Genomic DNA, 16,699 nt, shown 5'->3' on the forward strand with positions numbered 1-16,699 from the left:
TGATCCCAATTAAATATACATAAGTGCAGAATGTTTTCCTTTGCAGAATCTCTAATCCTGCCCATGCTGTTTAGTCACCAAAGATAAGACTTAAGACAATTTTCCTCCCTCCAAGTTAATAATTCTAAAAATTGAGAGAAATGTGCAAAGTGGAGTAAATCAGTCTGTGTGAATCACTTACTTTTTTTATACCCCATATAGTTTTTTGCTCTAAATGGGGAAACTTCTATGGATACATATGCCAGGTGACTGTGCAAAGAAATCACTGCATCCACTTCTTCGACTCACCATGTTGCCACTCGTAAATAAATAGTCCTTGTTTAACACCACCGTAGAGTTAGGTAAAGATAGACATTTAAACGGCCACCTCAACTCTTTCCTAAAGAACAAACTACATCCACAAACTACTAATTAGCATAATTTACCTTGTGTTATATGCAGTTCCCATATAGTGATGACTCACTATCATAAGCCTTTCACTTATTTTTGTAAAAAACTAATAAGCTATTTTTCTGTTTCTATACTTTGTGATAGATGAATTAACCTTTAAATACAAAAAGATTTGTGGAATAAGCATCTTTTTAAACACAATATAAAATACAAGACAACACGCACAGCATAAAGTATTAGAAAAAGAGAGCCAATAGTATTATAATTAACACCTTTATGGCTCACTGTCAAAAGGTGAACAATTAAAGCTAGAGAGATCTGTTAGTGAAACATGAAACAACAATGCATTTTATTATAAAGTGTACGTGACACTTGGCATGACAGTGTAGTAGTAGCATCTCAGTAGCATCTCACCTTGTGAAATTGTAAATGATCTGGATCTGTAATGACATTTAAGTCCAACTTCTGCACACTTTCTTACCATCCACAGACGCTCGCTTGGGAAGAATCGTTATAGCCCCCTCAGCCACTCTTTCTTGGCCAATCACTGGCGAGATCTTGGACCCCCAGCTGTCTGACCCCACCCACAGGAAATGGCCTGTCTGGTTGTTTCTTTTAGCTGCGTCGAGAACACGTCTGTTTCAAAGGGAAATATGATAATTAAAACATTAAGGAAGGCCAGGAATAAAAAGCAAAAGAATGGTTGAGTATTTTATGATTGATCCTGCAAGTGTGTCTTTCAAGGAAAAAAAAGGCAATGGCTGTCTCTGCACTTTCTAAAAGTAATAGTTGATGACATATTACCACGTTTTAATTCAGCGCTTTCTAAGTAAAGTGAAAGCTCTAGTCTTTACTATTTTGACCGCATAATGCCAGACCTGTAAGAACATGATTTGCTTAAGTATATATAATTACAAAGTCTTTCCTCTGTAATTTCAACTCTTGTCACAATATCGGCCCTATAACGGCTAAAATAGGGCATGTAGGTGTCAGAGTTTCTACTGTAAAATTAGCTAGAAAATGGCAAAGTAAAAGCTATTTAACCAAATAGTAAGTAGTTGGAATGGGAGAGGAGTTAATAAAGCATAGCACAAACCGAATGTCATCTTCATTAGCAAACATGATGATGGCCCTGGCATTGGAGGTCTCCAGCAGGCGTCTGATGATCTTGTCGAACTCCCCTGACCTGGGCTCTCTGGGAATCTTTAGGGACTGTGCAATACACACACCACCTGCAACAGAAGAGGCAGACAGGAGGCACTTTTTATTTTACAGTCACAGATTTGCACTTTTCATTCTGCACTCACTCGGCTTTGGTCATTGATTCAGCATGTACTCATTTTATACCACTGAGTTCTAAACCTGGGTAAAAGCCCACAGTGTGGAGACCTCTGATGACGGCTCCACTGCTCCTTAAAGCTATATAAAATGGATAGCAAGCATGGCAGTACAGGCAAAAGGCATAAAAGTCAAGAAAGTCCAAAGCAGTACTGGCACTGGACTGAGTGCCAAAATGTCAGAGGCAGTAAATGCCACATCAAAGCTTACTACATAAGAGGTTTAAAACATTACCAGGGATGATGTTTTAATGTACAGAAGCTAATAACGGCCGTGCCTTCTATATTTATTTTTATTTATTTATTTTTTCCGAGATCACAAGTTAATTACTCAATTAGGAATTACTAGGCTAGTTTTACCTCAGGACAACAAAATATGTTTTCTCAAGATAACACATTATCTAGAAAAAAATAAATTAAAAGACAAGCTTTGCTTTCTCAAGATGAGTTGATTATGGTGCTAAAATGAGCAGTTCTTGTGTTACATCCAATTTCATCACTCAGTATGCTGTCAGGACACTTGGAGACATCCTTCCACAGGAATGTGTTGATCAGTGATGGATGTTTCGTTTCATTTATTTTCTTGGCATTTCAGCCACGAGTCAGTAGCCAGCATGAGTGTCCTGATTTCTAATGACGTTCCACTGTTTAGGATTTTGAGATCATTTTCCGTTTGAGAAAATGAGTTTTTTAAGATTTAAATAACTAGATTACCTCATTATCTCAAGAAAACAAGGTTTGTTATCCCAAGCTAATGAGATAAATAACTTATTTCAAGATATCATGAAAAAAAATTTAAGGATGTTCTCTATTGATTTTCCTAATGATGGGCACAGAAAATAAGTGGTTGGGTGGAAAAAAGAGAAAGTTTTGGTGAAAATATTGGAAAAACAACAGCAAGAGGAGCTTAATAGAGGGGGTGTTTTTGATTGCATGGGGGAGAAACTATTAAAGAGGAAAATACATGGTAGCAAACAGATTTAAAACACGTTTCTGCATAGTGAGGCAGGAAATGTGTCAGTCACACTCCGCACACCTCATGCACTACTGCTGAGTGTGAGGGTTGTCATTAATTCGCTGTAATCAATATTGATTATTCTTTTGATGTTATTTTTCACTTTGTGGGTTTCTCAGTCAGTTTAGCACCAATCTAGATGTCAAATTCAAGTTTTGAACTGTTAATTGCCTTTGCTGCATTTGATCTTCAGCCCTGATCAAAGTCAGGTGTCTAGGAATTCATAAAAACAGGAAACCATAGTTTTGTGCTTCATTTGCATTTTTATTTTTATCTCTGTGCATGCTTGTGTACGTGTGTATGAGAGAGAGTGAATGATCTTTCTCTTATTGTTCCAGCCCATTTATTGAACATCTGTACAGTCTGTCGCTTTCACTATATCACAATCCTTAATCAACATACACTCGCATTCATACCCAGGCAAATTCACACACCAAGAGTGCATGACTGCTAAAAGAAATTCTCATTAGCCTCAAATTAAAATCTCTCAAGGCCAATTACTAAAGCAACAAAAGCTGCACAGACACCACATCATCCCATCCTTCCCACAAACGCAAACACCCAACCTAAAACACTACTTATGACAGAATATTATTTCAAACATAACAATTTAACACCTACACATTTTGTGTTTTCTGTCTCAGATTGATCAAAAATAGGTTCAACCTATTTCCGCCACATCAGTCTCATTGTATTTTTCCACAATAAGAAAAAGAAACTGTTTTTGAAATGTTTTCACCATAGTCATTAACAAAATGCTTTGATTCAAAAATACAAGAAATAAGCTCCTCAGGAGCAATGTGGGCTTTGGGTCCATGTCAAAGGACACCTCACAGTATAGTCTGGGAAAGCTTAGGTCAAATATCTTTCAGTTGGTGGAAGACACCTCTCGTGTCTTAGCCACATCTGCTTCTACAGTTGTTAATTAAACCACTTTTAGCACCAAGAGCAGCCTTCAAAATATTTGGAAATTATCCTACAAGCTTGGCAGACTTTTCCTGGGGATGTTTCTTTCATTTTTAGCAGAAAGGTTTAATCTCAACCATTTTGGAAAGAAGTGTTAGTATGCAGCTGTTTTAAGTCATCTCCACAAATGTTTGACTGGGCTTCACTCCAGACTAAGTTTTACTAAAGCTGTGTCTTTTTTTTTGGCATTTTGATCATCAGACTAAGAGGTTGGAGAGGTCTCAGCCCTAAAGCAGGTTTTCAAACTAGTATGATTCTTTTTATTTTTTATTTATTAGTATTTAAAATGTTTAAATACAGAGTCATTTAATTTAAAAATTCTTTTGCATGATTTGAAATGTTTAAATGGTCTTGCCCCTTTAGCTCTCTGCCTGTCCTCAGCTGATCAGCTGCTCCTGGAGGTGATGTTGTCTGAACAGAAGCTAAGAAGGGACAGAGCTTTTTGTGTTGCTGGTTCATGATTACAGAACGATCATCCAGTCCATGTCAGACAATACCAGCCCCTTCACTGTCCACTATTGGCTTAATGTCCATTTTACTCTTGTTTTAACTGATCTTACTGTTTTAACTGTTCATTGTTATCATTCTTTGTTTTATTCTTTAAATGGTCTTTGATTTTACCTGTACAACACTTTGTTGAATTCATAATCACAATAGAAAATGCTAGTTTTAGCTGTATTCTTGTTCAATTTTATGTAAATAACACAAAAAAAATGAGAATGAGGCTTTAAAAAAGTATACATCACAGGTTATGAAAATATTTCAGTTTACATGAGAATGCTTGTCTTTATAAGAAGAAGTCACAAATATCCATAAGTAATGCATGTTATACAAATTGTGGTTCTGAACAAATTGTATTTAATTAGAAAAGAGGCAGAAATGGTTCTTTTCATAGTCAATGTTGCAGACTTTATACTTAGATGCATACAGCTCTTCTTATAGGGCTATAAAGGTGATAAGATTTTAATTTAATTGCACGTCATAAAAAATATTCTAATAAAGAACCAATTTCTCAGAAAACAAAACTTTGTCTCTGTGCTTCTGAACTTGTCATTACTGCAATGAAGTTCTCTAATAATCAAATATTCTTTAAAAGCAGATTGGTACAGAGAAATGTCAGCTACGACAATAAAGCATCTTTAAATATTTAAAACTTATACAACCAAAAACTGTAGAAAATATTGATTGTTACTTGTTTTAAGAATAATGTTTTTGTTGCCTGGTGAGTCAAAAGAAAAAGCTGTGAGTATGAAAAAAACCTAACCTGACCTACAGTATTTTTAAAAGCTCTATTAGTGATTTTACTCAATATTAGATAAAGGTTTACTCTGTGTCCAACTCTTTTTCTAAGGTGAAAAACATGTGGTTGAGTGCATCAGATACCTAAATGAATAAACCCAACAGTAAACACACTATTTATCAGCTGTTAATTTCAGGATTGTTCCTGGTCATTGGATTAAATCTAAATCAGTCACTATGTTTAGAGCGATCAATTAGTGAGAAAGGCTGAATCGATTTTTACTTTTAACCTGAAGCAAATGTCACCTCCTGACAAAATGATAAAGGCTCATGCTGTGGCTGATTGTATTTAAACAGACTCATTTATTATTATCTAATGACATAACATCACACGCTGGGTGCACTAATGTGAGATCATTAAAACATTCTCTTCATTTACTCCAGATAAAAGCTGTACTGGATCACAGTATTAGTCAGTTTCTGATTTAAGTCACTAATTGTAACAAAATATTTTACAAAGGAACCAAATGATTTATAGGTTTTACCAATACAGCAGGCTTTCAGTCTGCTGCCAATAACATGATTATCAAGGATACATTGTAAAGTGTTCATAACTCTGTGTATTGGTTTTAGTTATAATGCTTTTTACCCTAAATGTCTGTTCTGTTCACGAGTCCAACCTATAAGTGTATATAACTTGTGAAAATGCATGTGCAGACTGATAAGCGTTTTATTTCCAGCATCTGCATCTGGTTGTCCCTTCTGCTGCTGTACAGAATGAAGATTCTGTGTACAAGTTGCCATGATAAATGTGTTAAGAGCGTTCAACACCTCTCCAAATGAAACCCTTACAGTTGGCAATTAACGGCATTCTGTTTTCAGATTGAATTCCTTTTCTTAGAGGACATGAAACACTGCTGTCTCAGCGTTTAATTAACAGTCTGTTTCCCTCCCACACACTCCTCTCTCAGCAACATTTCATCTATAACCCAACAGAGACATGAATGCGAAGGGAAAAAAAAGGGATTACTCATTTGCTCATTCTGTGTGCTGCTGTTATCTTTTCATTTTCAGTTTAAAGTTTTTCAGAGATTTCTGAAGTGGTTAAACATGGGAAGAACTGAATGAGAAATGCAACTATATGACTTTTACACTGTAATACGTAGTAGTACCTACAATGAAAATGTCTAATAAATGCATCTCTGTTTTGTGACTAAAACAACTCTGACCTCTCGAAAGAAAGGCAGCTAATTGAATTTTTAAGAATATGAAGGCTTGGTGAATACCTTAGTCTTTATTATGTTATCTGAGCCATTTCTAAGCAGTTTGTTGTGAGAATGTGACTGATCTTTAAAAAGTGTTTAGGTAGGTTGCAATTGTCAAAGACACTTGGATACAAGTGCCAGGATGCAGGTATCCCCAGGAGAAGTGTGTTGTCCACTGTGATAAACTTTTATTAAACACTGCAGAGGCAAACACACACACATTCACTCTACACTCATGCATTTTGTAATGAATTTACACTGACATTAAGGCTTGAAAACACACAGAGATGCTAATGCAGCCTCCTGCTGAGCATGAGTAATAACAGTACACAGCTAGGTTTTCATACCATCGGCACAAGAAAGTGTGTATTTTTTACGCATGCTTCTGTGTTAGATAAGAGCTTGTAACTCAAAGAAATAGTTAAATCAAAGCTCCTGCCATGAATGATTTTCCCTTTACAATGCAGCTCTGTCTCACTGATTGTATTGAATGTTTTTGCAACTCTCAGACACACATACTGTCAAATATTGCTTTTAGCACAATAATCAATATAGCTGGACTAAATATGAGGGTTTGTGTGCCCCACACTGTGAAAAATTAATTTCATTCTTAAGCTTCGAAAGCATTTTCTTTAGATTAAACCTTCCTCGCCAGTGATTTGTTACTAAGAGAATTATTTTCACTAATACAGCATGTAAGCATATAAACTCAGAGACACAAATACTCTTTCAGTCCCTCTAAACCTCATTAGCACATGCTTTAAAATTAAAGTTGCCCTCTGCTTGTCTATGCTTTGTTCATGGCTTGCGGCACTGCAGCTTGGGCCTTTGAAGTCACTGATTTAAGTGTATATGTCTGTGTGTGTGTTTGGCCTCTCAGATATGCTCGTGTGAGTTCCATGCTTTCCAGTGAGTGTTGGCTCTTATATGCAACTGTGTACACTCAAGCAGCTATGCTAGCTTTTGTCCTCTCTGGTGTGGATTAAGTGGTGCAATAAATTCAATAAGTTAATGCAATAAGTTCAGATTTTTTTTCCCTCATGATCAGAATTTAAGCTTCTCCATGTGCATACTAATGAATCATTGACAACACCCTCAAAACAGCTGTCTCAAGAAAATTTACATCCTCCCATTAAAATACGCCTTAAAGGATGCAAGTATTCAAGCAACAAATTGGCTTGAAAATTTAGGACAGCTCTAACCTGAATCCTCAAAAATTGATGCTCTGTCCTGGAGCCAGCCTGGGGTGGAGAACCTTTTTAGAGCACATAAAGGAGTCAAGCTTGAAATTGCTTATAATTTGCTGATGATAAAACACTGATAAGCGCATGGGAGAAAGAACAAAAGTTGCGTCAGGTTTGCAGAAATGGTAAAAGTTTAATTATCCATGTGAGAAGACACACTGAGCCAAAACTGAGAACAATTGCAGCAAACTTGCTCATAAAGTTGAATTAAAGTAGAAACAGAAGCACCACTTTGCATGAGTGGGTGGATATTGGATATTTGCTTTGGTCTACATGGCACGCAATATATCGTTTCATGTAATGCTCAGACAAAACAAGTATTTGTGGTAACTAAAAAAAAATAAAAAAAATTTGAGTGCATAATAAGTGAAATTTAATATTAAAGCTGTTACTGCTGGAGTTATCCTTCACTCTGCATAAAACATCTTGGGTTATTATTTTAATCTTGCATCCCACTGAGATCCTCATATTCTTTAATCTGTTTTATCAACAGGGCTGTTCTGTGGAATATATAGTAGCATTCAACAGGAAAATGACACAGGAACCTTTACTATATTTGCTTCAACTTCTAACCATAAGAACCGATATGAAAATGTTCAATGAATTGTTGAGCACTTTTGCTTAAAAGAAAACAAAGCCTCAGTCAACTGAAGAGGTTAATAAACATGAACGATGTGGGTTATTTAAAATCAATTTTATAGCAACTGTTAATTAGCTCAACACAATTTAGAACAAGTTTTTTCTTTTGACTGTTCTGCCCTTAGATTAAATGAAACAAACTTGTGACATAAAATGAAAAACCAGCCACTCGGGAGCACAAGCCAGTCTATCTCTTGTGCCGGTCCCATGCCCGGGTAAATGGTAAGGACTGTGTCAGGAAGGGCATCTGGTGTAAAACACTTTTGGCAAAAATTAACATGCGAGTTCATCCAAGCAACACTATACTGGATCGGTCGAGGTTCGAGTTAACAACGAGCGCCACCGGTGCAGTTAACAAACAATTGCCGATGGAAATTGTTCGAAGACCACGAGGAGGGAAACGTGCCAGGAGACAGAGGGAGAAAAGGAAAGTCAGAGCGTAGGACTGAGGGTAGCAACTCTAAACGTAGATACAATGACTGGCAAAGGTAGTGTGCTGACGGGCTGTATCACAGTGTGGTACGGGAGCTGCACCAGTCAGAGCTAAAAAGCACTGCAGAGGGTGGTGCACTCAGCTGAGGACCTCCCCTCCATCCAGAACATTTACCACAGCCGGTGCCAGCGTAAAGCACGCAGCATCATCACCGACCACTCCCACCCCGCAAAAGGACTGTTCCGCCTGCTACCTTCTGGCAGGAGATACAGGAGCCTGCCAGCGCGCACCAAACGACTCAAGGACAGTTACTATCCACAGGCTGTCAGAATACTGAACTCTGGACAATAAAACGCTAAACAATACTATGTGCAATAATACCATGTGCAATAACTTCATGTGTAATAATACCAAGTGCAATATGTATAACATCTCAATCTGTGATTACTATTTATATCTTTCTATTAATGCCACACGCACCACTACATATGTGTAGCATTGAATGGTGTATAGGATGAGTGTTGTGGTGATGAAGAAGAAAAGAGTAAAGGCAGAGAAGAGGACCAGATGGTGGAAGTTGAGGAAGGAAGAATGTTGTGAGGAGTTCAGAAAAGATCTGTTAAAGGCTCTGGGTGGTAAGAAAGACCTTCCAGATGACTGGGCTACTCCAGCCACAGTGATTAAAGAGACAGGTAAGAAGGTACGTTGTGTGTCATCTGGACAGAGAAAAGATGATAAAGAGACCTGGTGGTGGAATAGTGAAGTGCAGGAAGTTATCCAGAGGAAGATATTTTGATCCTAATTTGATGCAAATCCTGAATAAAGCTCATAGTCCTTATAAATGGAGCAAACCACTGCTTCACAACTATTCTTTAAGTCAAAAGCAGCCCGTGCCACTACCCATCCACCCTGATAGAGCCTGGCTTAAAGTGTTGAAATTAATCCATAGGTAATAAAGCTCAGGCCCTTTATCTTCTCTATCAAAATTCATTTTTATTTTATATGTTCTTTTTCAATTTTTGAGCAGTTAATTGGGGATTTATCTTTTTTTTAACAACTCAGTGGATTAAACATTTGAACACAAACTGATTATATTGGTTAGCTATTTCAAGATAGAACAATTTATACTTTTTGTATCATTTATTTTTCCTACAGCTAACATTGCATGCATTAATGAAGCCTAATGATTTATAGCAATAGTAAGGTTCTTTAATTTAGACTCCACTCTCTCAATAATGACCACCAGCACCTTTTAAATGATTTAATACAAAAAAGGAATAATGGTTTACAAAAAGGAATTTAAGTTGCAAAAATGTCCATAAAAATGATGATACTTTTATAAAACTAATCTAACTCAGTGTGTAGGTTGCGTAAATTTTAGTGCAAACTTGTTGGTGGTATAACAAGCAGACCTTGGCATATTATATTCTATACTGCCCTGTGTCATATAAACTTCAACTACTATAATTTACTTTCCTGAAGTTAAGCTGCAAGGCAGCAAAACCATGCTAAAGTTGAATTAAAAAGAATTGGTCTTTTCTTTATCTCTGGTCTATACATAAATGACAGGCTGTACTGTTTTCATTATGCAGATGTGCAAAAAAGAAAAAAATAGCAGCACGGAAAGAACTGACAGAGCCAAGTACAGAAAATCTTGGCTTTTGAGGATCTGACTTTGCCTACCATATAACAGAAAATGTTAAGTGCATGTGTGGAGGGGTGGGGAGCTGCAGGTCTGTCCTCGCCACAGGAGTTGAAGAGTCTAGCTGAAGTCAGCACTTGCTCCAGTCTGGGGGGAGACAGGGCTGCATGAAAGAGTGTGCATGTGTCAGATGTGCAGAGACAGAAATAGAACATCTGAACGAGAGGATTTTTGTACATTACAAGAATAATGTATTATCTGAATTACTTTTTAAAAATACCTGTACGTTCATGTGTCCAATAGTGACCCTTGAATTTTTGCTTTTTTTTAAAAAAAGTGAAATTAAATAAATGGTAATTATACATTACTCCTAGTAGAAATTATATTATGATTATACAAGGAATACTTATTTTTCATATAGTGATGCACACTGAACTCAAATGAGACCTCAGTAGTATTTGTATCTACACCATCTCAGATTTATTTATTTTTTGGAATAAAAGTATTCATACAAGCAAGAAATAAAAGCCTAATTATTGAAATAGAGCTGATAATGGTAATCTGCACAATTCTGAAACTTAAATATTTTTCTACACAAATGGACAAGCACAGGCCGAACTCAAATCTAATCTCCGTGTGCACAGAGACAGCTTCCTATCAGTGCTACGGTCCAACTTGACAGCCAAACTGGGAACTATGACTCCTCCGACAAGAGACAAGTCTGTCTCCACTGAGCCATCTGACCTTCTGCCATCTGCCACACATCACCCATACTTCCAATCAATCAGATCAATCCCACTGGCTTGCTGCTGGATGATGGGAGACTGAGGGAGGAACTGAGTGTGGCAGACAGAAGGGAAATATATGGCAAGAATGGAGAAGGGACAAGAAGCAGGGCTGAAGGATAAAGACTGTGAGAGATGGAGGAGGAGACTGATAAGGGGAAACAGAGATGCATCAGAAGATGAGGAAAGGAAATGGAAAGATGTATAGCGTAAAGTAGGGGAGAGATAAGCAAAGGATGATTGGATATCAGACAGCAGATAAAAAGCACAAGGTCAACGTAAAGCTCAGAGATCACAACATGAGAACATGCCCACTTCTCTGTCTGGTACTCTTTATTCCCCCTGCGCTCTCTGTGACTTCTCCATGTCACCCTCTTTTTTTTTGCAACCACATTTTTCCTGCCTACACACGGTCTCCTACAGTAATCAGGCATTCAATTACAGCAGTGGCCTCAGTTCGTGTGTGCATGTGAGTATGTATGTATTTGTGCAAGTCGATTTAAGATTCCTGTTGAAAAACCTTCCTCCACAAACTGAAATGCCCTGCTGTCTACAAGCCTTTGACATGTGAACACCCAAACTCACACAGACTCAAATATATGAGAAAAGTAAACATACCAAAATATTTATGATAAAAAAACACACTGGCGCATACAGAAAAGGACTAAAGAAAGGAAAAGACTAACAAAAAGAAAAAAATATATTTTGCACTGCCTTCATTTTTAACAAAAGTAGGTTTGGAAATGCTTTTTTGCATTTAGTCAAAAAGGTGCATTTACTTTTAAAAAATCTATGAAAGACTTGCAAGTAGAAGTAAATGTTTGCAAACCTCGATGAGATGCTGGCTGACACATCATAGACCTAAAAAAAATAAATTCCAAAACAAAAATTTTAAGGAAGTAATTCAACATGAAATGGCCAGTTGTCAGAAAAATATGTTAATGTTTGTGACAAAATAGAAGAATTCATTGAAAGAAATTAGTTTTTCATTTATTTAATAAATGCATATACAGGAAGGTACATCATCTTCCATAAAGATACCCCGACCTTCTACTTAGGGGTTGTTATTTTGTACAAAGCGATTACTATTTTGCATGTAGCGGTTATTAGTTTACTCATATACACTATATGCAAGTACAATCCTAGGCACCAGCTCCCTGCAACCCTGCACTGGATCTAGCAGTAAGGAAAATTAATGGATGGTTAAATTTAGCTAAGATTATGTGTATACATTTCGTTTCTATTGGCTGATAACTGAATACAAATCCCTCCTTCTGCAAGAAAAGAAAAAACTTCATTACTTCTGCTATCCCACAGTTGCAATCTATAAAATATAAGTGCCAGGCATCGGCTCTTGACATTGTGAAGTGGGTGCTGCTTGTATGAAATACAAATAATTTGTTGGTGTAGATTTGTTGTTAAATAGAAGGCAACTGGAAACAAAAGAAAGAAAGTCCAGTTGCCTTTTATTTAACAACTTAGGCAATACAAAGAAAGCACAACCTATTCTGCATATGTATTCAGGCAACTATATTTGTCCAGTAGATTAAATTATCTACTTTGGAACAGCTGCCAAGGTGAGTATGAAGCAAGCAAAAGTGAGTAGGAAGCGGGAAAGAATAAAGGAAGTGGGATAAAGTGAACATAAAGCAGGCTAAAGTGAGTAAAAAGTGGGCAGAGGAAAATACAAAGAGGTTTTGTACTTCAAAATATGGACACATGGTGACCAAAGCTGAGGTATGACTTGACCTGGTACCCAAAGTTCCAGTGAGCTAAAATTAAGCATTTTTGAAATGTGGCTGCAATAATGTGGCAGCACACCTGCATCTCTACTATCTACATCTCTATCGCTACGATATTCTATCCTCCAGACATTTACTATATGGTGTATTGTGATGTTTGCCACATTGTTCCACACAACACTTTTGAAACTTTAGCCACTGTATTTATTTATAGGCAGTTTTATTAACAAAGACCTTTGTGAAAATTATTTGAGAGCTGGCTCTATTGCTTCTGCCAGTGTTCATCAATGCTTTGTTTACAGTCTTCATTCTCACATTCTGTTCATTCAGCTGTTAAATAAGATGTTCATTGATTATCTTTTAGTAAGATTTACTATTAGCTGATCACACCCATGCACTTGATGAATTACCTCTAAATAAAACATTCCAATGGGCCATGCTATATTTTCTTGCTTTAACTTTCACTCAGTTTTCACATCTACATGCAGCTGGTGTCTGTATTGAACATTTACAGCTGGAGGGCTACACTTTTGATTCTTATGGCTTTGTGAATAAAGTTGGGTGAACTGTCCCAAGGATAAAAAGACTATTTTCAACTAAATTTACATTTCTCCAAAGCAACTGGTTTTAAATAATAGTAAAGCTCACAATAGATCAAAATATGTGACAATACTCAACAATAACATCAACACTTTTCTAAGTGTTTCAAAGTGCTATACATTTAAGAAGATTCAAGAAAAATTAAGGATCAAAAGTAAAAATGTCAAAATAAATTAATAAAGGCTGTATGATTAAAAAAATCTGTTCAAAGAGGGGATTTAAAACAGGTCAGTGACTCTGATGACCTATTTTTCAAGCAGCTCGATCCAGATTCTAATAGTTTTGATTGCAAATGGTGTAACACCTCTTGTATTTAGCCATATAAATAAATGTCTTCTACTTGAGAATTAAAATGTTTATTGGAAAGAAACAGAAAAAAATCTCTTGAAGTTTATAACAGCAGTCACACTTATAAAAGTCTGATGCACAGCTCTTCAAATGGAAATGTTAAGCAGAAATTAAATACGGGAAAAAACAAAACTGTCATCTTAACTCCATCATTATAAGAATATATGCCTATATGTTTTTCACATAATGTCTCTTTTTCTACATAACTGAAGACAAATTGTTTGACTATATACATCTGCGGAGAAAAGAAAGTGATATAAAGTTGCATTTTCTCTTCATGTACAAAATTTGTAACATTTATAAACACTAATGAGCTTGAAATTCATAAACATCAGTTGATTTCTTGGTTTTTAAATTTTTAAATCAGAATATACCGTATGACTGTTTTCTATTTTTACATCTTCTATACTAGGAAAAAGAGGCAGTTTATTAGCAAACACTGTTTTTGATGATTAGTTTAAAAAAACAGATGGGTTTCCCTACCCCAAAGGGCAACTTGTAAATCTTAAAATAAGTCAAGTGCTTGGTGCAATCATGTGGGAAAATTATTTGAAATATTCCACAGATACAGTATGCAGAGCATTTCAGTATGTGCACAATTTCTGCAGTCATGTCTGATATATAGCAAGGTATTAAAAGTTGGGTGTTTGGCAGAAAATGAGCAAAAAACAGGATTATTTGTTCTATATGAGAAAAGTGAATCAACACTTTTTGTAATAAAATAAGAAAAATGCAGTCTACTAAAAAAACAAAACAAAAAAACAGCTCTTGCTTTTATAAACTTGTATTTGACACAATTATTCATGGTGCATGAATTCCCCATTAGCTAAAAAAAATTTTGAAAGGAAAATTGATTTTAACAGTTGCCACAAAGACGCCAAGTTGTAATAGTTTTTTCAGTCATAGCTGGCAGCAAGCATCTGCCAGCTAATCCCTGAGGACAGAACTGCTAAAAGGCCAAAAACTAAAACCACAAAACTTATGCTTGAGTACACATACATGCCGGTGCAGTTTATCCGACTTTATCTCAGCTAAATCATCAGCATCAGTCACCCAGCAGTGCACAAAGAGGCAAATGAAATGTAAAATGTGCCGCAGAATTTTTTACCGAGCCATTTGTGACCATTACAACGTTAACTAAATATATATTCATTATTAGCTGTTCATCTGCAGGTCAACAAGGCACGGAAATGTTCCCAGCCAAACAAGCCAGCCCGTGGAAACTTCAGCCACTAATTTGTTTCTGTTAGAATCGGCCACAAAGCAGAATTTATAAACGACATTATGGTTTGTGAATAGCAGTAGCCACACAGGCTTATTGCTGCTGATAGCATCTGAGTGGGAAACATGATGCCTGAAAGGCAAAGTGAAAAATGAGCTTGGCTCCCCACGAATACATTAAGGGTTTTGCATATGCCTTGGACTATCTGTGCATGCCTCTGAGTGGTTCTCTCACTCAACAGGCCCTTCCATCTGATGCTGATAGAGGCTATTGTGTGGAACTAACAAATCTGCCTGCAGTTATGCAATATAGTGGCAATACATTTTTTATATTAAGATCATTTTTCATGGCTGGCTGATTTTTGAGTTAAAAAAAGAAGACACTTACTGCAGGAAACATTTTAAATGTTTTCTTTCAAGTAGAAATTCCCTTTTATTTTTCTTTAAGTAGTAAGATAGATAAAATACTAAAATAAAATAAAAACATTTTTCTCTTTTTGCTGCAAACTATTATGCAGTTTGCCTTTCTGCTAAACATCTCAAACTATATACAGATTTCTAAAAATAAACTAAACATGAGTTGCATTGTTTCCTGACAAATCCTCTTAATATTTGAGACAACACTGGAAGAATTCAACTAAAAAACATGAATTACATTTTTAGTGTATACGTTCACCTAACCAGAGAAAGATGGAATGCTACCTGCAGTTCAGGGGCGAGTCTCTGCCTCAAACGGAGGAAGTTAAGTATCATGGAGTCTTGTTCACGAGTGATGGATGGAGCGAGAGATGGATCGATAGATTGGGTCTTGTCCTCAGTAATGAGGGCGTTGCTTTGGTCTGTCATGGTGAAGAAAGAGTTGAGTCGAAGGACAAAGCTCTCAATTTACTGGTCTGTCTACTTTCCAACATTCACTTGTGGTCATGAGGCATGACCGAAAAAACAACATCTCAGATACAAGTGTCTGGAATGGGCTTCCTCCATAGGGTGGTCAGATAAAGTGAGAAGCTCCATCATCCAGGCAGAGATCTGAGTATAGCTGCTGCTCCTTTACGTTGAAAAGAGTTAGTTGAGGTGGTTCAACACATCTGAGTGGGATGGCCCCTGGGCACCTCACTTTGGAGGTTTTCCTGGCACGTCCCTCTGAGACCCAGAACTTCCAAGCTTGGATCTCCACACTCCAATTTTAAATTCAGAAAGCTCCTTGGATGGGAAGCTAAACATCTTCAACTATAGAATACAAGTGCAGTTGCTCCCCTCCCCCCAGGAAACCAAGAAAAAGAAAATATAAGTGAGCACAAGCAGAAAAAAATGTGTTTCAAGTATGCACAGAGGACATTTGAGTCAAAAGAACGATTTAAACAGGATAAAATCTGAGAGCAGAGATACGGTTAGAGAAGATTAAGAACAAAGTTGCAAGCAAGCAGGATTTTTTTTCTTAAGTGTAAAAGCAATAAACAGTATTTAGTGTAAATATATACAATTTTGTTAAGGCATACCCTCTTGATTCATGACAGGTAATGAATACTATTACCACACTCTTCTCCTGACAATTTCCTGTGCATATCAGTATATCTTACACATGACATTTGCTTCATTTATTTATGCATGCGCTGTGTCCATTAATGCTGCAAGAATCAGAACCCCGCTAACAGGGTTTCCGATCAAAACCTTAGGCATACACAAGTTAAGGGCTTCTACATTTCTTACAGGGCTTAGAAGAGCTTTATGCTGTTATAGTGACATTTTCAACAGACACTCAGAGGTTTTACTCTTGACAGCAAGCGTTTGATATTTTGGTGACTTGGACTGAACTTGACTTCACTTAAGCAG

The 16,699-nt window shown here is 36.7% G+C and overlaps 1 protein-coding gene across 5 annotated transcripts in view; it reads right to left on the reverse strand.

The window, feature by feature from the left end:
- grm8a (glutamate receptor, metabotropic 8a) overlaps nt 1-16,699 on the reverse strand; it is a 254,348-nt gene that overhangs the window by 68,549 nt on the left and 169,100 nt on the right. For all 5 annotated transcript variants that reach the window (XM_017414877.3, XM_017414878.3, XM_017414879.3 and 2 more), the window contains 2 exons: nt 1,487-1,622; nt 872-1,026 (listed from right to left, as the gene is read on the reverse strand). In XM_017414877.3, coding sequence (XP_017270366.1) covers nt 872-1,026; nt 1,487-1,622 — 291 coding nt within the window. The remainder of the gene's footprint in view (nt 1-871; nt 1,027-1,486; nt 1,623-16,699) is intronic.

This window comes from Kryptolebias marmoratus, linkage group LG18 (assembly GCF_001649575.2).
Source record: "Kryptolebias marmoratus isolate JLee-2015 linkage group LG18, ASM164957v2, whole genome shotgun sequence".
In the NCBI taxonomy this organism is placed as follows: Eukaryota; Metazoa; Chordata; class Actinopteri; order Cyprinodontiformes; family Rivulidae; genus Kryptolebias; species Kryptolebias marmoratus.